This window comes from Schistocerca cancellata, chromosome 6, assembly GCF_023864275.1.
Source record: "Schistocerca cancellata isolate TAMUIC-IGC-003103 chromosome 6, iqSchCanc2.1, whole genome shotgun sequence".
Classification (NCBI taxonomy): Eukaryota; Metazoa; Arthropoda; class Insecta; order Orthoptera; family Acrididae; genus Schistocerca; species Schistocerca cancellata.
In genome coordinates, this window is record NC_064631.1 from 180,254,286 (window position 1) to 180,278,599 (window position 24,314).

Genomic DNA, 24,314 nt, shown 5'->3' on the forward strand with positions numbered 1-24,314 from the left:
ATTTCCGTCGACAATAATGGAACAATAAGAAAGTTCATAGTGAAGCTGTGGCTTTGGCAAAAGAATTCTAAATTGGTTTGTTGGCGTACAGCTACACTTTTTCCAAAGATTGCACCTTGTAATTTAATCTTACGTAACGGAAGTGTGGGGCAAACGTTCGATTTGTTGCATTTGCTAAAAGCTGTTTCACTAATTACTGAAATGGGACTGCCAGAGTCAAGTACTGCCGTAAATTTTACGTCATTTACAGTAATGTGAATCACAGGATATGCAATGTTGTTATGTTTTACGTCGTGTTCCTGGAGTAAGATGTCCCTTATGTCTTCCATTTTTACGTAATTACTAGCTACGGCAGCTCCGTCGTCAGTTTCATAAGTACGTATTGTGGCTGCCAGCGGAGTGAGTCATTGCCTATTGTTTCTTTGTTGGCGCGCGTCGTTATTGGGATTTGGAGACCTAACTTCTACAAATTCATCGTGACGAGAGTGCTCTGCTCTGTTTAAATCTCGCCAGTTCTGATGCAAATCAGGTCTGTCGTTACGATCATATCGTCTGTCGTCATGTCGGTAGATTCGATAGTATCTTTCTTGTCGGTCACGTGGTGGAGAATTTCTCCCTGAATCGTAACTGCGCGCTGGACCGTTGCGTCTAAAGTTATTCTGTCTCCCTTGATAATAATTATTTTGGTTCCCATATTGTCTGTTTCTCTGATTGTCTCTGTGATAGTCATTACTGCGGAGAGGTGATCTTTCCCTGTAATTATTACTACTTTGCCAACGGTTGTCATACGGGTGGTGTCTATTTTGGTCACGATTTGTGTGGTGTCAATAGCCTTGTCGCGTCCAGTTATCGTTTCTGTCGTCACGGAATTGTGACGGATGTGACCTGTAGTGATTGTTTTCCTGTTTTCGCATCCCGCGACTGTCAGTGTCAATTTCTAGTTCTTGTAACAGTCCCTGAAAAGCTTCAATGTCGTCTTTGCAACGTCCTGCTAAAATAATATGTCGTAAATGTTCAGGCAGTTTGATTAAGCAAATGCGGATGAGTTCTGAGGGGCTGTATGGGTTTGACAGGTACTGATTCTTGTGCAACATGTCTTCAAAATATTTCACAAGACTGGAAAATTCAGATTGTTCGAAGTGTTTCATCATTATGATGCTATGTTTTACTTGGTCTTGTGTAGCTTGAGACCAATATGCTGAGAGGAAGGCATGATAAAAATCTCCTTCACTGTGACAATCGTGAATGACCGATCGCATTCTTACACCTGGTTCATTCTCTAAGTAGCCACACATAAATTCTAACCTGTGCTCCAATGACCAGTTGGGAGGGAAACAATGAGAGAATTGATGGAGCCACGCTTGTGGATGAATGTCGTTGGCAGAATTCTTAAACGTTTTGAATTTACGTGTAGTAATGAACAGCTTATAGTCAAAATCATCGTGTCGGCGAGTAGCATCTCGGTCATTGTTACGTCGTGTCGGCGGTTCCATCTCAAAATTCGGTGTACCTTGCCAATTTCTTTCATAATTACCGAAATGCCCTGTGTTATTATTTTGTGGCTTTTGCGTATTTCTAAGTTCCTCTTCCCGTGTTGGAGCGCGAGTGTCCTCTAAAATACGTAATTCTTGTATTACCTGTGTCAGCTGATCTTGTACTTCCCGGATTTCTCTTTGGTGTTGCGTATTAATTTGATTCTGATTTTGTTTGAATTTCCTAATTTGTTTGCACTCTTCTGTGTCATTAAACACTACTGGTTTTGTGCCATTCAGATTATCATCTACCTTCGTAGATAAATTATTTAGCTGATCCGAAAGTTCAACTACTTTCTCTGATAATGAACTAATTTCCCCCATGTGTCTTTCTACTGTGTCCTTTAAGTTTTCCTGAGTTTTTGCAAGTTGCGTAACCGAATCGTTAGATGCAACTGAGTCCATTTTAGCTTGCAAGGTCTCATGATTTTCATGAACAGTAGTCTGCAGTTCTTTTATGGCTGCTTCGTGATTCTGTGACGCATTCTCATGACGCGAAAAAATAGGTTGGAAATGCTCACAAATTTGTGTTTTTACGTCATTACAGACCTTTTGACATTTCGATTCGATGTTATGTAACTCAGTAGTTAAATCTTCACGTGTTTGTTCAAGTGTGGTGTCTAACTTTTGAAGATTTTGTTCCATTGTGTCTAACTTCTGAAGCTTTTGCTGTGTTTGTCTCTGATTTTGTTCCATTGTGTCTAACTTCTGAAGATTTTGTTCCATTGTGTCTAACTTCTGAAGCTTTTGCTGTGTTTGTCTCTGATTTTGTTCAAGCGTTGTGTCTAACTTTTGTAGCCTTTGTCCCATTTGTTGCATTAACTGTAATAACAATGCACTGGTGTCTGAAACATGTTCCTCAGTGCTTTTCGGCAGTGAATTTGCACCGGCAACATTCACATTTTGACAAGCGGAAAATGTGTCTTGACTCATTTGAAAAAACGGTGAGAACCCAAAACCTGAGTCTACAGTATTTGCAATATTGTGTTCTGTCATTCCCGATTCCTGAGGCGAGCTGTTGCCGACCGATCGATCGATAATGCTTCCCTGTTCACTACCTGTTTCACTGTCTACACCATTATTTGACGCCCGCTCCATTTCCCTGTGCACAGTTACCAAATTACTACTTTGAACATTAGTAAATTCATTACTCGGCGGCGCTGATAAGCTACGCTCGTCGTCACTATTATTTCTCAGTTTACTTTGGAGCCTAGTGTTACGTTTTTCACACGCCATTATTGTCACAATATTTCACACGATAACACAGAAAAGCACAATTTGAATAGCAAAAATAAGAGAACACATTAACATAGCACTGAAAATAATATGTAGTTAATTACAAGCGCAGCTGCGAAATACTTGGTGCAAATCTACATCCATGCCACAACTGTTTTACAGTACAACAATGAAAGACTGCAACTACAAAGGAGATTCTCTCTACAATTACGCGCTAGCAATAAACAAAAGCTACACTAAATACACAAACTACAAGAAAAAATCAGAAGATTCCAGTGAGGTATCCTAGGCAAAGGGTCGACATATGAAACGTCCCCTTTGAACAATTTATACAAGACTGTGCTTAACCTGACACACAATATTTTTAGCGCAACGCAATCTGACTATCAAAGATCCCTGCAAAAGAATGGCCCTGAGTAACATTAAACTATACCTTTCACAAATAACTTACCTCACAAAAATCTTCATTACTCGAACTACTGCAATACAGCGAGCGCCACTACTACCAGCTAAATAAAAGATTCAAACTACTGAAGGCACTAACTACTGATAGGGATAGTTAGCAAATGAAAGATATTAATAGAGAACAAACAATGTATTTACCTTAATATTCATAATTGACATCCAGTATTACAAATTATCAAAACTCCGCCATCTCTCTCCCCACATCCACCGCTGCTGGCGGCTCACCTCCAACTGCGCAACGCTACGCGCTGTTAACATCCAGCTGCCCCTCTACAATGGCAGACAACAATGCAAACTAGCCACAGACTGCACACAGCACAGCCAGTGATTTTCATACAGAGAGCGCTACGTGGCGGCGGCGTTACCAATATAAGAACGTAAACAGCCTACTTACATAAAGAAAACATAAACAGCCTACTTACAACACTATCGGCAGGTATGTAAATGAATAGAGTCGCAGTTCTCTGTGGTAAGTAGAATGGCCCCCAGAATGCACTAGTGTCGCTCTCGTTTAGTGTTGTGAGTAGGCTTGGCACGATATAAAACAGGCGTGAACAAAGTCAGATACTGAGTGATCACTTTGAAGGATTCGGAGATGCCATGCGCTTATGTGAGACAGCGTTATCATCTCTGACAGTATGAAAGGTCCTCATTTCGGACCTCCATTTGGCTCGCTGCTCGAACTGTGCGATGTCAAGATATGAGGGGATTCAGGTGCGACAGAAGCCTAGTGTTGGTTGCATGGGAACCTGAGGACCAGCATATCGCTCTTCAAGGTTCTGTTCGACCATACCGGTGCACCACAAACGAGGAGCGTTGTATTGTGTATTGCTGTGCCCCGAATAAGTACAGACATGGATTTGGGGAATTATTGTAAATTTCGCGCAGTTGTGGCGGGAAGATAGTATTTAAAGGACTGATTATCACATCGGATGGCAGGCACTGGCGATGTTGATATTTAACAAACAATTCTGTGAGGTAGGTTTACAACAGCACTCGCAGGCCAGAAGGCGTGGCCTGTCAGGTGCTGTATACAAGTGTGAAGTAATCAGGGCAGCACAGGCGCTGACATGCTGTGAAGAACCCATACATTGCATTTACGGAGCTTAGTGACCGGTGGCAATGGCCTTGCCGCAGTGGATATACCGGTTCCCGTCAGATAACCGAATTTAAGCGCTGTCGGGCGTGGCCTGCACTTGGATGGGTGACAATCCGGGCTGCTATGCGCTGTTGCCATTTTTCGGGGTGCACTCAGCCTCGTGATGCCAATTGACGAACCAGCGGCTCCGGTCAAAGAAAACCATCGTAACGATCAGGAGAGTGGTGTGATGACCACACGGCCCTCCTATCCTAATCCTTATCTGAGAATGACACGGCGGTCGGATGGTCCCGATGGGCCACTTGTGGCCTGACGACGGAGTGCTTTTTTTTAGTGACCTGTGTGTAGGGTCCAAAGCTGACTGAGGAAAACTTACATAACTACTAAAGAACACTCCATTTGTCCCCTACAGAGGAACTACATCAGAGGCGTAGGGAAAAGAGGCTCAAATCAGGCAGTCATGTCGCCATTCTGTCTGCATCAAGAACTGGGGAGAACGACTTTTGTTTAAGTTGTAGGACAAGCACGACAACCTCTGGTGATGGATATCGGCAGCGAACTGGCCCTCTGATTTACCACCAATCTCCGCCGCATGGACGCGCCATAGCTCTGGTGGGGTGGGTTGCGCTTTGGAGCTGCACTGATGCGAGGAGTGAGATGGCTGCTGGCTTCCGCTCTCTTGGTTGTCATCGTCTGGCAGACTGCAAGCTGCCATCCGCAAGGGCAAGGCCGTGGCACAGACACGCGGCCTGCCAGTTGTGTGTGGTTACTGGCAAAGCTGAAGCTGCACTGGGTGGACAGCCAGAACTGCTAAGGCTCACTACAGCTGCGGCGGACGGCTGTTTTCCTCGGGCACTCCACACGGAATCACGAGTTGCGCTTGAGGGAGCAGTCAGTTGTACCCCGGGCTGCTGGCACAACTGGCTACGTAGCTGTGGTGTGAGTGGAAGCACTAAGTCTGCAGGGGTTGGCGATCGGACCCCGATGCAGCAGATTCCAGCACTGCCATTGGCGCCTTCACCAGGATCAGCCAAAGGTCGCCTGTGTACCTTCGATGCGTTAAGTTAACGATACACTCGCCAGTGTTTCTCTGCACACTTCGGTGTGAGGCACCCCTCTCTGCCGAACCATACCTCTTGGTTGTTCTGACATATTACAACCCCTGAGCTTGGGGAGTTGTAACAATTTGGCGTCAGGAAGTGGTTGTGTCGGAAAGTGTTCGCCCACATCCAACTCTACAGTTTGGTGGGAGAGTTCGATTTGGTGAGCGGTGAGTGAGGCAGTGGCAATTGAAATAGGTTGGGTGGTACCAGTTCAGCACAATGTGGTGTGGTGAGTTTAAGGTTTATTTATATTATTTTGGATGTTTGTGGTCTTTGTCAGATTTAGTTGTGGGAGCTAGGGTACAGGATGTTCCGAGTTACTTTTGTGAAGCCATAAAACCTGTGGACTTTGCTTCAAATGGTTCAAATGGCTCTGAGCACTATGCGACTTAACGTCTGAGGTCATCAGTCGCCTAGAACTTAGAACTAATTAAACGTAACTAACCTAAGGACATCACACACATCCATGCCCGAGGCAGGATTTGAACTTGCGACCGTAGCTGTCTCTCGGCTCCAGACTGTAGCGCCTAGAACCGCACGGCCACTCCGGCCGGCTCCTGTGGACTTGTTTATCGGTAATGGTGGACAAGATAATTTAGTGCCAATAAGGTGTACATTTTACAGTTTGTCACGGCATATGTCGCCATTTACCAGAACTGCAGCAGCTGTTTGTTCCATATGTAGGCATAAAAGTCATCAGTCTAGTAGTTGTACTGACTGTAGATGGGTGACGATCCGATGGGGGAACTAATTTGTGTTTACATCTTTTGTGATGGTTTGAATGGGAGTTTGTGTTTGTCTTTTTTTAAAAAAAATCAGTTGAATTAAGGTAGAAGTAGAGAACACAATTTTGTGTTAGCAGAAGAGCCAACACCGTGTTACGAGTGGAGGCCGAAATACACGCGTTTTAGCTCACGCAGGCTGGTGTGAAGAGGGAAGAACTATACTGGCGTGAGGTCTGGAACATGACAAGGAATGAGAATTCAGAAAGCGGACGTAATTAGTTTAATACTTAACTTTAATCCATTAATGATGAATGTCGCTCTTGACGGTACATGATTCACAATATTATCTGTTCAGAATACGTTCATAGTAACTGAATATGGCGCCTTGCTAGGTCGTAGCAAATGACGTAGCTGAAGGCTATGCTAAACTGTCGTCTCTGCAAATGAGAGCGTGTGTAGACAATGAACCATCGCTAGCAAAGTCGGCTGTACAACTGGGACGAGTGCTAGGGAGTCTCTGTAGACTAGACCTGCCGTGTGGCGGCGCTCGGTCTGCAATCACTGATAGTGGCGACACGCGGGTCCGACGTATACTAACGGACCGCGGTCGATTTAAAGGCTACCACCTAGCAAGTGTGGTGTCTGGCGGTGACACCACACACAAAATGGTTGAAACACATGCCACTACCTCAGATGCAGTTGGTGCTTTAACTCGGCAAATGGTATCGTTAATAAAGTAGTTTGAGGGCATGAAGCAGAGAAACGGTCGAATAAGTCTGGGCTGAGTGTGCCTTCTGTTCCATATGACCCGACAGTGGTCACGTTGGTTAATCCCTTATCGGGCAAGGCAACGGAGGACATGACAGTTTCCATTAAGGATGTTAGCGACGTTGCGGAAGCACATGGGTGGCCAGGTGAGGTAACCTAGTGTGTTGCGAATATGCGTTTGGCGGGGGACGTCAATGCTTATGTTGTCTACCACGAGACATTCAGTAAAGCACGCATGTTTCAGGAGTGGGCCACTGGACTGTGCCAGTGATACTAAAAGCAGAACAGTGTGCGATTCTTTCGGGAGAAATTAAGTACGTCATCGATGCTGCGCAAAGAGTATGTGGAAGCGTTCTCGGATAGAATCTGTAAGCTAAATGCAAAGACACAAGTACAGACCCAGAATGCAGTTACAGGAGGTAGAGCGATGGATGTTTTTTTTGCGTGGTATACCTACTGAAATTTCACGAAGGGTACGGTTGAAGAACCCAGAGGACCTGGAGTCTGCTCTTAGGATTGCAACATTTATAGAGGAGGTGGATATGCCCAAAAAGCAGAGAATGGACCAGCGCATGTACGCTTCTGAAGTCTAGTGTTGTAGACGTGGTGGGGAGGGGCATGTAAGGAAGTAGTGTAAACAACGAAAATGCTAGGAAGGTTGCCCAGAAAGTAATGCATTGCATATTTTTCTTCAACAATTCTATATTGAACATAATGAGAATTATACACACGAAAGAATGGTGTTTTATCTACACACCCTTTTTTTCCACTTAATCTCCATCCCGTTCTATGGCCTTCCTCCAGCGCGAAACAAGGGCGTGTATGTCTCGTCGGCACCAATCGTTGTCCTGCTTGCGGAGCCAGTGCTTCACCGTGTGAATCATCTCCACGTCGACCGCAAAATGTCTTCCACGAATGGTATCCTTTAATAGCCCAAACAAGTGGAAGGCCGATGGGGCTAGGTCAGGGCTGTGGGGTGAATGGGGTAACAATGTCCAGTCTTGTTTTGTGAAGTGTTCAGCAGTCCTCAGACTTGAGTGGGGCCGAGTGCTATCGCGTTGCAACAAAACATCTTCTGGGTTGCTGTGGCGCTGAAGTCGTTGGAAGCGCATCTTGAGTTTTGTTAAAGCGTTGACATATGCTTCTGTATTAATGGTACCGCCTCTTGGCATCACATCACTAAGAATCACACCTTCACAGTCCCAGAGCACGGTGACCATGCCCTTACAGGCGGAGGCAGTAGCTTTGAATTTATTCTTCTGTGTGGAATGAGAATGGCGCCATTCCATCGACTGTCGTTTTGTTTCTGGCTCAAAATGGTGAACCCAGGTTTCATCACCTGCCACAGTCTGAGAGAAGAAGGCCACCCCTCAGCTTCAAAACACTGCAACAAATCAAGACAAATGTTTTTGTGTGCGATTTGTGATCCACCGTTAGACACCGTGGGCCCCTTCTTGCACACATTTGAGAATCCAAGAATGCGGATAATTGCATTCACACTTCCTTTGCTGATTGACAGATGCAGCGTCAACTGCCGAATCGTAATGAGTCTGTCGTCGCGAATGACAATATCAGCTCGCTGCAACATGTCAGGTGTAACAGCCTTGGATGGTCTCCTCGACCGCTGCAAATCTTGGAGCTCCACCGAAGCGCCTTCTGGTGACATCACCCTCCGTGCCTAGCGACTAACTGGACTTCTGTTGACAGCAGATGCTCCATAGACATTGGACAAGTATTTGTGAATATTCCCCACAGTTTCGTTCTCTGCAGTGAGAAATTCAATGACAGCTCGTTGCTTGTAACGTACACCTATTTTTTTTATTTAGTGTATCAGGGAGTGAGTATTTTTTATTGCCACAGAGATATTATTTTTTCCTGGTGTTTTTAGTTTTTCATGTCGTTATTATTAATATTGTGTTTAGTGGATTGTGAGTTCTCGGGAAGAGGGAGGGAGTGATAGAGTAATTTGTGATTTGTCCACATGGTAAAGTACAGTCTTGTTTGCGGATATGTGAAGCGAGTTTGTTCGTGGGCGAAGTAAACGGGACGAGTTGTGGGAAGGAGCTTCTGCCAGCCTGAACATACTCCCAGAGGGTGGGTAGCCAATGGTCATTCGCCGTATTTACGCCAGAAACTGTATGATTGAACTGCTATGAAGAAGGCAGACCGGTAGGGTTGAAAAAACTCGAACTTCATGAAAGCGGAATTATCGTTAATGGCACGACTTGTGAGGTAGTCGGGACGGATTTTCGTCTTCTGGCTACATTTACAGGCTCAATTGTTATGACTTGCAGAAGGACCTCTGAGAGTATTACCCATTCAAAATTAAACTTATTTAAATGACACCTCAATCCAGAGCTTTTGCAGTCCTTGGACAGATTAATAGAGTGCCAGCAATGGGGAATTTCGACGGAACAAATATGGCAGCATGTACACGATTTCCGAGAATAACAGGAGCTCAAAATAATAGTGGTCAGCGTATCTGCCACCTGTTGTGGCGTGTTTCTAGCAGGCTTCTGCGTATTGTATTTCTGGGTAAGATGCAAGAGGGCACAGGCTGTGGACATAGCAACACACCAATTACCAATAGAATAGTTGACGACCATTAGTCGCAGAAGCAATTAATTTTAAGCTCTTAATTAGTATGTAAGGGTATGGTAAGAGGTACATGGTAATAATAAAATGTGAGCGGAAGTCCTGTATATTGAATTCTGGAGTTTGTCCTCAACCTGTACATTATTAGAGTTAAGGTACTTGAGTGGGAGTATGATGTTTCAGATTCGGGAGGAATCTTCCCGGAAGGCAGGAGGTACGCTACACCACGAATAAGTACAGGCGAGGATTTGGGGAATTCTTCTAAATTTCGCCCAGTATGGCTCGAAGGTAATAGCTGAGGGGCTGATAGTCACATTGAATGGCAGGCACAGGCGATCTTGATATTTGGCAAGCGATTCAGCAAGGCAGGTTTAAGCAACAGTGAGGAGGCATGGCCTGGCGGGCACTGTATACAAGTATGATAAAGTAATCAGGGCAGCATAGGACACTGATGTGCTGTGAAGAACCCAGATACAACAGTACCTAGTGTTCTGCGTGTAGGGCCCGAAGCGGCGCCGGCCTCCGTGGCCGAGCAGTTCTAGGCGCTTCAGTCCGGAACCGCGCGACTGCTACGGTCGCAGGTTCCAATCCTGCCTCGGGCATGGATGTGTGTGATCTCCTTAAGTTAGTTAGGTTTAAGTAGTTCTAAGTTCTAGGGGACTGATGACCTCAGATGTTAAGTCCCATGGTGCTCAGAGCCATTCAGAGCCGAAGCGGACTGAAGAAAGCAGACGTTGTAATTATTACAGAGCACATCACTTGTCCCCTCCAAAGGAACTATGTCAGATGCGTAGGAATATGACGTTTAAAACAGTGAGCCCGGAAGCTCAAATCAGGCAGTTGTGTCGTCATTTTGTTTGCATCTAGAACCAAAGAAAATGACGACGACCTCTGGTGATGGACATCAGTGACCAACCGGCCCTACTACTGCCACGATCATGCCATAGCTGTGGTGGGGCAGGCTTTACCTTGGAGCTACACTGGCGCGAGGAGCGAGAGGGCTGCTGGCCTCTGCTCTCCGGGTGACATCGTTCAGCGGACTTCCCCTGCCATCTCAGGGGAGAGGTCGGGATGTAACATCGCTGCCTGGTTGCAGAACTATATGTGGTCACCGACTTATCTGCCCTGGGAGGACTGCCAGAGCTCACTACAATGACAGACAAAGGCTGTTTCCCTTTGGTGCTCTACGTGGGGTCGACAAGTTGCGCTTGGGGGACCAGTCAGCTGTGTCATGGGATACCAGCATAGCCAGTACACACAGCAACCACTTCGCCGTAGCGTCAGTGGCAGCACTACGTCTACAAGGCTGGGTGGCTGGATGCAGAAGATCCAGGAATTAGCATTGGTACTGGTGCACGCACGCACGCTGTGTGCCGCCTTCACTAGGATCAGCGAAAGGTGACCTGTGTACTTGAGTGCAATAAAGTTAATCACAAATTTCCATTGTTTCTCTGCACACTTTGGTGTGAGTCACCCGTCTCCCCAAAACCATACCTCTCGGTCGTTCTGACATATTACAACCCCTGAGCTCGGGCAGTTGTAACAATACCAAGCACTTCATAACCCCTTCACATCTATGCCTGTCATGTGAGAGGAAGTAATGGGATACGTGCAATGGTCTGTGTCATCCAACATCATTGGTCGGATACTAGCAGTAGCCAGATTAGGGAACTGCACTTGTACACGTAGGCTGCTGTTGACAGCATAACACAAACAGCTGTGTTTTGAGTGGTGCTGAGACTGGGAACCATGCACTGCTTATTGAGTGCTGTCGCATTGAGTTCAGTGATGAACTGCGGTTCTGCAATACCCTGGACGGCCATCATCAGCGAGTATGGCGGAAACATGGACAGAGGTCCCATTCTTCCAATGCTACAGGGAGGAACAGCGGTGTTACCCCTAGTGTCACGGTGTGGAGAGCCATTGGGTACGACATGGTCACAGCTGGCAGTGGCTGAGGGAACTCTTAACCACAAAATTGCACATTACGGACATCCTGCGTCCTCGGGTGTTAACTCACATGTGGTAGTATTGTGGTGCCATGTTTCAGCACGAAATGCCCATCCGCACACGACACGTGTCCCTATGATTGTCTGTGTGGCCAGCAATAAGCGCAGATGTATGCCTGACAGAACATGTGGGATCAACTCGAATTTCAGCTCATCCCCAGTTCCAATATCCAGGATATCAATGAGCAGTCACAACAGTGGGCCAGTTTGCCTGAGGGCAGGAAGATTAATGAGACAGTTCCCATCCGAATTAGTGCATGCATTCATATACATGTGCTGCAACGTCTTACTGATAAGTGCGCTCATACCATCACATTATTTGTAAATGTTGCTCGATTTTAATATCTCTGAAATAACGTCATGTATCCTCTCGACCCATAAAGTTTCATTTTTTTTCCTCCATCCTTTATGGACACTTCATTTTTTGCTTGTTATGAAAAATATTTTTGTGATTCTTTTTTTGGTGGAGACAGAGTGTCTGGGAAACGTGCATGTGACAGAGGCCATGAGCAAGGAATACGACGAGGTATTGTTCAAGGTCAGCAGTTATTTTAGAAAAATAAAAATTTAATACAATATAGGGTGTTTTAAAAAGGACTTTACAGTTTTGAAAATTCATATAAATTAATTCCTAGTACCTACAGAGGTGATTGTAGTGTCAATTTGTATGGAAATACATCAAGTTTTGACTCGCGTAGTTCAGTAGTACCGAATCGCACCGTAATGAGCGGTAGCGGCAGTTACGTTAAAAATGGCTGTCTCTGCTGGACCCATGCTGTGTGTTTTGGTTTGAAGAATTGAAGTCGGCGACAATAGTTCATCGCAATTTCCGTACCAAATACGCTAAAGATCCTCCTAGTAGTCCTATAACTTATGAGTGGCATAAATTTTGTGTAGAAACAGGGCAGTCGGTAAGATATGGGTAATCGGTAGGTCATCCAAGCACAGCTGACGACGTCGTTGAGAGAGTGAGACAACGTTTTGTCAGCAGCCCTACGAAATCGACCCAGCATGCATCTCGCAAACTGTAAATCACACATATGACTGTTTGGAGAGTGTTGAGAAACAGTCTGCATTTGAAACCGTAAAGATTGACGATCGTACAAACACTAGAAGATACTGATAAAATTGGTCGCAAGAAGCTCTGTGCTGATATATTAAATCGATTACATGAGAGTGAACATTTCTTGGACAAAATCATCTTTTCTGACGAGTCGACTTTCACTTAAGAGGCAAGGTTAACATACACAACTGCAGGATTTGGGACAGTGAAAATCCACATCAAACATTGCAACATGTTCGTGATAACCCTAAACTGAACCTTTTTTGTGCACTCAGCAAGAACAAAGTGTAAGGCCCCTTTTTATCCGTGAGAGAACCACGAACGGTTTAGTGTACCTGGATATGTTACAACAATTTATGATACCACAGATCGACGAGAATGACCAATAACAAAATATTTTCTTCATGACAGATGGTGCACCACCCCACTACCTGGCTGACATCTGGGATTATCTCAGTGACTGCTTCCCAAGGCAATGGATTGGCCATGATGCGCCAATTGCATGGCCCCCAAACCTGAGACCACTACACTTTTTTTTATGCGGATTCATCAAGAATACTGTGTTTGAACCTTCCGTGTCGGCTTCTCTACCTGAACTTAGAGCAAGAATTTACGCCGTCACTGAGCAAGTTGTACCTGCAATGCTACAGCAATTTGGGAAGAAGCTAACTTCCGATGGGTTGTGTGCAGCAAGTAGAGGCCACATACAACATCATTAGTTCAAGGTAAAAAAACTTGATATGTTTGCCTATAAAATAGCACTAAATCCAGCTCTATATCTTCATTCAATAAATTTACATGAAATTTTAAAATTGTGAAGTCCTTTGTGAACACCTTGTATAGTTGGTCATTGCTTTTGTATTCTAAATGAATTGACGGATTTTGGTTGTGCCAGACAGGCCTATTTCATTCACTGTTTTATATGCTGAATACTAGTAGAGTACGTGAACTGGTGAGAAATGTGTGCTTTCAACATCTGCATTTGGTTATCCACATATACAAATGACTGTGTCTTCATTCGTCCCACATGCCATCCCACAGCAGTCATTCGACTGCTCTGAAAATTTGTGCGTACACCTGCCAAACTTTCTCAATTAGTATATCGATTTTACTATAGGTGACGAGCGAGTAATTTCAATCTTTGTGTGTATTTCATATAGCTTATCCGCAAGTGTGTGTTTTCGATGTGTGAGTACATACGCATCTGAATTTAATCAAATACAAACAGCGACATTTCCGTTAGTGTGTGACATAAAAAGTGCGGTTCACTCTGAAATTCCAGTTGCCGGTGGACATTAAGAGACAGGTATCGCACTCATTCTCTTTTCTTTTTCCAAGCGAATTTCTAATAGCCGTCTCAAAACTTTACTCTTGCTGTCAAATGAGTTATGCCACCAAAACAAACGACTGCTCGATCTACAGCTCAGGCACCAAAGGAAAAGGTGTTACGAGCTTCAGAAACAGACGAGAAACGGGAAACTGGAATGTTCTCGAGTAGGCAATGCTCGGTCCAGACGAACACAGCAGGCTGATTTACATCTCGGTGCATTCCATTACGATGTTGTTATCACAGCCTTTAGCCAAGTGGAGTTATTTGAAAAATTTGTGCTTCTATTGCGGTGCCCTCAAATTTGAGAATGAAACACCGAGAATGTGGTGCACGGGAGGAAAACTGAAACTGCCAGAATATTTTCACCACCCGAACCTATATCAACGTTGGTATCAGGCGACATAAAGCAATCGGAATATTTCTTGGCAAACAAACGAAAGTACAATTCATTTTTCCAAATGACATAATTTGGCGCAAAAATTATTCACATCACGCTTCGTGAATCATCAGTCGATATGAAAATCACATCTCGAAATGTGGACATTTGTTCTGTCAATACATTGTCGACATGTATGCGAAAATCGAAATCAAACGACTTCTCTACATTTTGCTCCGAAACATAAATCCACCACGACTTTCAACCGCATCAGAATGTCAGTGACAAAAATGAACAATATAATCGAAGCTACAGTTTCAAATGGAAAATTTACATGAAAAGCTATACCGTTGCTACATGCCCCAAAGATCCCAACAGGTATACCATTTGAATTCAAACGTTTGCGATTTCTGGTGCGACTCGCATTTGCTATGACCATCAACGAAGCACAGGGACAATTGCTCTAGTTTGTGAATTAAATTTGACGAATCCTAATCTTCTGGCCTGGGCAGTTGTGTGTGGCCTTCCGGTGTGTAGGGAAACCTGATTTATTTGCCTATGCACAAAAAATTATAGTGTATCCAAAAGCACTTCAACTAACAAAATTTAAACACAAACATTTTCTTTCCCTGAATGACATGCAAGGCATGCTAGGTACTCGCTAGTACGTTATATAAGGTTTTGACAGGAAAGTTATAATTGACACTTACAAACTAAAAAAAAAAGAAAACAAATTGATTCGCTTAGCACCAAGGACAAAGGAAATAGCTCAGAGAAAAGTTCTAAAGGTTATCCAATCATATTATCAGAATGGAGGAAAGGCGACGATGTTTAATTCGAAAGTGACAGAATTTCAGTAGAGGAGACGATTGAGCCTAGTAGAAATACTTAGCACAGCCGCGGGTATTAATACTAAGCAGTGAGATGATTATTTAGGGTCCCAGTAAAGTATTTTGTGCTAGTAATAATTTTCAGTGAGATCTGTTAAAAGCTATGGTTTGTCGCAGCAACGCTTCACAAATAGAACTATGTTTTATTTCGAACATCAACGATTAGGATCAAGGCTGTCTGTTCAGTTGAGATTGGGAATCGCCACAGTTACAACCCACATGAAGCGATGCGTCCTGCGTTTTAATGGAGTTGTGGTCAGCCAAATGGTGGAAGGACACTCGCGTGGGGGATGTTTACACGGGATGAAATGAGGCCCCTGCAGCGCCTGTCACAGTTTCTCGCCAAAGAACAATACAGGAACCAACTGTCCACCACGTGGCCAAATGTGCTAACTTTGGAACCAGTTTGGACCAACCTGTGTAGTGTTTTCGCACAGTCACGAATCACGATGGCTAGTTGATTGCATGTTATATCAATCATTCTTTCCTCGAATTGATTTGAAACGAGTCAGTCTACAGTATATGTACATACATTTAGTGGTAATATCAACGAAAACATTATTTCTTATTTTTTATTCCTACTCGTGCAGCTATATTCAAAAAACAACTTTTTACAGACTACCAGTTTTTAAATACAGATTAGTCTATGGAACAGTTGTCCAGGAGAAACGATTTTCGTTTAAATTTAAAGCTTACTTTGCTATCCGTCAACATTTCATGTTTTTGGGCAAATGACCAAAACTTTTTATTGCTGCATACTGAACTCCTTTCTGGGCCATTGAAGTTTCAATAATGGGTAATAAAGGCCACTTTTTCCTCTTTTAATGTTGTAATTGTGGACACGAGTACTCTTCCCAAATTCTAAGGGATTATTTATGACGAATTTAATTAACAAAAATGTATTGTGTATTGCCCAATTCCTTGAAGCGATACCTACATGATGACCACAAGCGAATACCACATATTGTTGTTACTGTTCGTTTTTGCGCGACCATTACTTTCTTTCAAGGTGATGAGTTTGCCCATAAAGTTATTCAATAAACATTATTGAATGGAGATATGCAAAATCTGTAAGGAGGTTAATTCGTTTGCTTTCACGACTAGCAAATATACGAAGAGGAAAAGTAGCAAACCTTAAAGAGTGTGGGAAGCTCAGTAATGAGGCGCTCAGTCCGGAACCGCGCGACTGCTACGGTCGCAGGTTCGAATCCTGCCTCGGGCATGGATGCGTGTGATGTCCTTAGGTTAGTTAGGTTTAAGTAGTTCTAAGTTCTAGGGGACTGATGACCACAGATATTAAGTCCCATAGTTCTCAGAGCCATTTGACCCATTTTTTTTGCTCAGTAATGTGCTTATTCCAGTTCAAGTTTTCATCAATGTGTACAAAAATCTGGAGCATTCTACCCTGTTTACTGACTCCTGTTCATGGGCTACATCAGTTTTTTGTGTGGCTCTGTTTGTTGTACAGAACTGAATACAGAATGTTTTCTCAAAATTAAGAGAGCGTGCATTTTCAGAGCACCACTTAATGATTCTTCGAGAAACATCATTAATGCGGTTTATTATAACACTATTATCGTCTGTAAAAAGTACCAGTTCTGCTTGTTGAATGTTAAGTGGAAGGTCAATCTCATACAACTAAAAAAAAAAAAAAATAAAAAAAAAGAACGAACCGTGCACTATGAAGGCATTATCGGATGGGACAGAAACCAGTAGATGTGATGTACATATACGGATAAACAAATGATTACAATTACAGAAAATTGAATGATTTATTCAGGAGTTAGAGCTTCAGCAAGTCAGTACGCGCTGGTCCACTTCTGGCCATTATGATAGCAGGCACTAGGCTTGGCACTGATTGAAAGAGCTGTTGTATGTCTTCCTGAGGTATGTCGTGACAAATTCTGTCCAATTAGCACGTTAGATAGTCAAACTCCAGGGCTGGCTGGAAAGTCCTTTCAATAATGCTCGAAATGTTCTCAATTGGGGAGCGATCCAGCGGCTTTGCTGGCCAAGGTACAGTATATGTAGAGCTGTGCTGTAAGGGTGCTGCGTACAACAACCGAAGGGGTCTTGCAATGAGAAGAACGGGCATCTCATGGCTGTTAGGCCATATACCAGGCAACAGTCATGTTGGTATATCACAACTGTCTGGGCAGTCTCCTGACACATCTTTGGTCTGGAATCTCATTTCCTAGAATAGAATTGTCTTCAGTGATGAGTACCACTTCGAAATGAGGGACAATGACCAGCGTCTGGAGACTCCCTGGGCAGAGGTGGGATGCCAGCCTTACTGTCGCTCGGCATGTGGACCCAAAAACGAGAAGTGATAGTCTGGGGTACCATATAGTTTCATAGCAGGAGCCCTTTGGTTGTTGTTCGCAGCACCTTTATAGCACGACGCTACGTCGAAGATATACTATGCCCCGTTTTGTTGTCCTTCATGCTAAGCCTTACTAGGCTTGCATTTCACCAAGATAAGGCCCACCCATACGGAGCGAGCGTTTCTACTGCTTGTCTTCGTACTTTCCGAACCCTACCTTGGCCAGAAAGGTCGCTGGATCTCTCCCCTATTGAGAATTTGGAGCGTTATGGACAGGGCCCTCCAACTGTCTCGAGATTCTGACGATCTAACGAACCATGTGGACAGAATTTGGCACGATATCCTCTGGAGGAAATCCAACAAATCCATAAATTAATGCCAAGCCAAATAACTGCTTGCATAAGGGCCAGAGGTGGACCAACACGTTATTGACTTGCTCAATTTGTGAAGCTGTTTCTCTTGCACAAATCATCCAAATTTTCTGAAGTTGTAATAATTTGTTTGTCTCTATACATAAGTCGCATCTACCAATTTCGTCCCATTCGGACAATTGCTTTCTAATGTGTCGGTCTTTTTGGGTGTCTTATTATGAAAATAGGGAATTGTAGCGGACGCTGCAGATCTCTTTTTGTGATCTCTCCCCCAGTTACTATAATTTTCTCTCTTTTCACCATTGTAGGAATTGCTCAGCACAGCTTTTTGCATTCTACGATTCCACAATTCAAACCAATTGTGTGTAATACCATCTACTCCAGAAAACTAAGTTTTTCCAAGAGTTAGTGTGGTCTACACTATCAGTCAGTTTGGAAAGATCACAAAAAAGAACTGGCGATATTTTATTATTTAATGCTTCTAATATTTGGCGGACAGTCGAGCAACTCTCGTGACTGTCTATGTCTCCTAAAGTCCATGGCACAATATACGACTATCGTCATTATGGATCAAAGGGGTGTGCTAAAAATACAGTGAGAAGAAAGAAAAATCGTTTACCGTCATTTTAAAGGTAATGTGACTGCCCCAGACTGCCACTTACTGAATGAATCTGGTCAACTTGGGGCTGATGATGGACAGCATTATGGCGAGCGCGGCGATGAGGGAGGGCTCGAAGATCCCCAGCGGCGAAACTCGTTGTCCGGGTCGCGCTGGCAGTGGACCTCGATGCCGAAGCCGACGGAGGCGATGAAGTCGGTGGAGTACCTGGCGAGCAGCTCGCGCACCTCCACCGTTTCGCCGCGCCCCGCCACCCCCTCCGGCACAGCCGCCATCTCGTGGCCGCAATCCACCAGCGTCTGGATAAGTAAGTACACCCACCCACTACTCACTGGCTCTGCTCGCAGCGTCTCTTAGTGGACGCGAATCACTCGTGACCTTACAATCACTTGAAAACTGCCCGAGAGTTAATACTGATGAAAGACGGCGCGAATAATCAGTCATCCAGACAATCTGTATCAGTAAATGGCTCAAATAGTCACCCAGTCCCAGATACAGATAGCCTGTCTAACGAATTCCAGAAAGTGATACAGGAAATGAACGAAAACATGGAAACACCATGAGAAAAGCATAGTTGAACATAAATGGAGATGCTAGCCAAGCATGCGGGATGCACTCTCGTGTTTGACCAAGAATGGCACCTGTGCAGTGCCCTCAATACGATGAAGTGTCAGTCGCAATGATAACAGTGTTCCGTCTAGTTGTGAGTGCATTCTGTCGGAGCTAAGTGAATGCAAATTGCTGGTGCTTATATGGTGGTTTCTCCGATAACAAAGTGGGCACAAGTGTTTGGCGTTTCAAGAGGCACCATGTCGGAGACTGAAACAGCAAATGGGGTAAGCGGAAGAATGTTGTCCACTAAGTGACAACGTGGATGAAAGTGTGTGTTGAGTGATAGTGACGAACAGTTAGTGAAGGGAATTGTGACGAAAAATAAGAGGATGATGGCTGAAAAAATTACTGCAGAACTGAACGTCGTACTCACGAATCCTGTCAGCACCAAAATAACATGCAGTGGGTTCCATAACCTGCAATTTGCAGGGCAAGCTGGAACTCCAAAACCGTCTGTCAGAGATGCAAATGCTTGTAACAGGAAAACGTGGGCTGAAACTATAAAAGGTGGACCATGGAGCAATGGAAGACAGTCTTTTGGTCGGTCGAGTGCTGCTGCAGACTGTTTCCAACTTCATGTCTCAAGGGTGAAACATTGCAAGTGGTCAGTGATGATTTGGGGAGCCATATCATGGTATACCGTGGGCTCCGTGGTTTCTCTGCAAGATCGCATTATTGCCAACGTTTATCTGAGCACTTTGGCTGATCAGATTCATCCCATGGTACAATGTATGTTCCCCAATGGTGACGATGTGTTTGAAGACGACAGGGTCCCTCTTTACACGGCTCACATTGTCCAGGACTGGCTTTGTCACCACGAGTTTGGAATGTCACATCACCCCCGGCCACCATAGTCCCCATATCTCAGTATTACTCAGACTTTGAGGTCTGCGTTGGAGAGAAGGGTACGTGATCGCTACCCACGTTCACAGTCGTTACCTGAACTTGCCACTGTTTTGTAGAAAGAATGGAACAAGATTCTCTTCAAAACCATATAGGATCTGTATTTATGCATTCCTAGACGACTGGAACTGGACTGAGTGCCAACGATTTTCCTGCACCCTATCTTACGGAAAAAGTGCGATACAAAAGAAGGCAAAGTCTGTAGAACAACTGGTTGTATCAGTCATCTTACAAAGGCTATAACTAGAGTCACACTAGGCAGAGTTAACAAGAAAATTGAAGAAGACACTGGGGAAGATCAAAGTGGTTTCAGAAAAGGTAAAGGAGCACGAGATGCTACGTGTTGTCTCAGGATGATTGAAAAAAGAATTATACAAATGAACAAGGTGTATTTTTCTATTATGGCCTGGGGGGAGGTTTTCGATAGTCAACTGGAATATGCTGTTCAGAATTTTATAAGATAAGGGTCTAGACTGGAAAGATATAAAGTTAATAAAGGAGATGTATTCACAGCAAAATGTGACAATTACAGTACGGAATGAGGGGATGGAAGAGATGAGCATTAGAAGGGGTTTAAGGCTCAGTGTCCCCGATTCCATTCAACTTACATCGAGATAATCTGATAGATAACGCCAGAGACGATACAAGAGGCATTATGATTGGAGAAGAAAGGATACAGACTATACAATATGCGTATGATCAAGCAACGCTGGTGGAATAAGAAAATAGGAAAGAGGAAAATGATTAGAATAAGTAAGAAAGAAGCGGAAGATGGAAGAAGACAGTATGAGTACAATTCTTTCTGTATCTGAGAAGTTTAATAACAGAATAACAGTTGCACAGAAGCAATGAGGAGGATGACTATGAGAAGAACATTTGCAACGGTGAAGCAATTACTAACATCTAAAAGAGTTCCAATGGAGCTGAGGAAAAGATCTGCTAAATGTTATCCCTAGAGTTTAGTATTATAAGAAAGAAAAACATAACTAGAAAGTTATGAACATTGGCTATGGAGATAATGTTTAAGCTGATTGACAGACTTAAGAATGAATAAGTAATGAAGGTAATAGGACAAGAAAGATAATTGCTGGAAGTAATCAGAAAGGGGAAAAATCTTGGTTGGGACAAACACTGCATTGGAACTGTCTGTAACAAAGAATTATAGAGGTAAAAGTGAAAGGAATGAGAAGAACAGGTAGAAAAATAATTGGAATGATGGATGACACTACAAGAGGATGAATATACAAAGAGATGAAGGAAGATGATCAGAACAAGAGACGATGGAGAGCCTCCAGTTGAAACCTATATAAGACAGATGCAGTAAAGAAGAAGTTCAGGTATGAGATGTGTTGTGTTTGTGTTGTTTCTATATTTTCGTCCAGCCCCTGTAACTGTTGACAGAATTTAAAATTTAAAATGCTGTCATACTTTATTCGTTAGAAGGAATAATCTTACGTTAAAGGTTTGACATTATAAGACAAATATTAAAGTTACAGACTGTGTACATTGTCCAGTATTTGCGAATGAGAGCGCTTACCATCTTCAAACAAACTTTACTCATAATTTCAAACCTTATCGAAACTTTTTCTCGCAAATATCCCGCACAAAGTAATGGAAGGAAAACAGTTCAGGTCTTACTACATTTTCACTGTTCATGCAGTAAATCCTCAGCATCAGGTATCAGGTTTTACTTTATTGCATTTTTACTACCAACTCGATTCGCAACCATTTTGCAGACGGTATCTACGTAAAGCATGGTGAACGTATTAGCGAGACCAAGATAGGCACTAAGCCAATACCCATCACAATAATACAAGTTTAGAAGGCAACTAGTTCCCCAAATGATGAAGACACGGAAAAAATGTATGATGAGTTAAAACAAATTATTCAGCTAGTTAAAGAAGATCAAAATTTAATCGCGGTGGGAGCTTGAATTCGGTAGTAGGAAACAGATGAGAAGGAAAAATAGTAGGTGAATATGTACTGAGGAAAAGGAGTTAAAGAGGAAGCCGCCTGGTAGAATTTTGCACAGAGCGCTGTTTAATCATTCCTTACACTTGGAGACACCAGAAGGTTTTAGACTGATTACGTAACGGTAAGACAGATTTTAGCTTGTAAGACATTTCTAGTATCAGACGTGGAGTTGACCACAATGTCCTGGTTATAAAATGTAGACTAAAAATGAAGAAACTGCAAGAAGGTGGGAATTTAAGGAGATGGGACTTGGATAAACTGACAGAACCAAAGGCTGTCGAGAGTTGCAGAGCGAGCATTAGTAAACGAATGGCGGCAACAGTGGAAGGAATACAGTAGAAGACGAATGGGTTGCTTTGAGAGATGAAATAATGAAGGCAGCAAATGATCGAATAGGTAAAAATACGAGGGCTAGTAGACAATTGTTGGATAACACAAGAGATATTGAATTTAATTGATGGAAGGAAGAAATATAAAAATGCAGTAAATGAAGCAGGCGAAAGGGAATACAAACCTCTGAAAAATGAGATTGACAGGAAGTGCAAAACGCCTAAGCAGGTATGGCTGGGGGACAAGTGTAAGGATTTAGAAGGTTATATCACTAGGGCAGAGATGGATATCACCTATAGGAAAATTAAAGAGGCATTTGGAAAAAGAAGCAGTTGCCTGAATAACAAGATCTCTGATGCAAAATCAGTCCTGAGCGAAGCAGGGAAAGCTGAGAAATGGAAGGAGTATACAGGATGTAAACGATATAAGCTGCCAAAAAAATCCTGTTAACAGAACACAAGTAGCTGATTTAAAACGTGTAGTAACGTGTTTGTCCGTTTCCTACGGTTGCCAACGAAAAAAAACAAAACAAAAATATTAATTTCGGGGCAACGTCTTTGGACAAGCAGACACTTGAAAGTGCACCCGGATTATACGTCACTTGTGTAAACACCATGCACATTAGGGTGTAAGTACTCACTAAAAAAGATCAAAACACTACGGGGTGGCTGCTCCACGCCCTCCCCCAAACACAGGTTAATTATCCGGACATTGACGCCGCGAGCGTGAGTCGCAAACTCGTAGGCAGCTACGGCCTGTTGTCGAGTTGCCTGTGCACACGTTATTGCTACTCTGTTAAACATTAGGATGGAAGGGATATTTACTATCGCTGAACTTTTCGATATTCATTTAATTTATGGCGAGGCAAAAGGTGCTGCGAGGGCAGCTGTACGAATTTATCGATAACGCCTCCCACAACGAAGACTACCTGCTGACCGACATTTGTTGCTGTTCACCAAACATTTGTATCATCACAATTCTCTGCTTTTGAACGATTATTTTGCTATTCATTTGTAATGAAGTGCAGTAGTTAGTTATCTTTACCTTTTTGCATTTAATTCTGTTTGCAAAACATATTGTCTGTTCTAATATGCGTATTTAATTTGCATAGAGATGCTGGCTCTTTATTGCCCCGCTCAGAAGGCAGAGGCCACAAACCGGAGAACGCACATTGGAAGCTGAGGAACAAGATCCTACACAGAGTACTAGAAGCATTGCCAACCAATTCGGGATATCGCACAATGTTGTTCACCGCACATTGATTCTGCTACCTTCCCACGTCCAACGCATACAAGCGTTGGAAGAACAAGATTTCCCTCCACGAGAGTGGTTTTTGTGACAAAGTGCGCAGCATGGCAGGCCGGTTTGGCCGAGCGGTTCTAGGCGCTTCAGTCTGGAACCGCGCGACCGCTACGGTCTCAGGTTCGAATCCTGCCTCGGGAGTGGATGCGTGTGATGTCCTTAGCTTAGTTAGGTTTAAGTAGTTCTAAGTTCTAGGGTACTGATGACCTCAGATGGTAAGTGCCATAGTGCTCAGAGCTATTTGAACCATTTTTGCGCAGCATGATTTTGTAAACAAAATACTCGTCACGGATGAACCGTGTATCACTCGTGACGCAATAACTAATTTCCGTAACACGCACATGTCATATGTACACAGCCTGCGCCGTGTAGTAGCAACACATTTTCCGTTAATGCATCGGGGAGAGGGAGGGGAGATGGGGTATAATTGATAATTACGTTATTGGGCCTTACGATTTGCCTGTACGATTCACTGGTAACAACAGGAAACATTACTCCCAACTTGAGTACAGGACATTCGTTAGCCGTAACGTCATAACATATGGATATTCCACGATGGTGCTCCATCCCACCTTGGTAACAGAGTAAAAAGAATTCTGAGCAGTTGATTTCCAGGACGTTCTGGTCCATGTCGATGGACAGCATGCAGTCGTTATTTAAATCCACTAGATATTTACATTTGTGACCAT

General features: G+C 43.6%; 1 protein-coding gene across 1 annotated transcript in view; it reads right to left on the bottom strand.

The window, feature by feature from the left end:
• The window catches only part of LOC126088236 (cytochrome P450 6k1-like), a 75,329-nt gene extending 56,741 nt beyond the window's left edge, over nucleotides 1-18,588 (bottom strand). The window contains exon 1 of the mRNA XM_049906365.1: nucleotides 18,548-18,588. Coding sequence (XP_049762322.1) covers nucleotides 18,548-18,588 — 41 coding nt within the window. The remainder of the gene's footprint in view (nucleotides 1-18,547) is intronic.
• Between the last annotated feature and the right edge of the window lie 5,726 nt (nucleotides 18,589-24,314).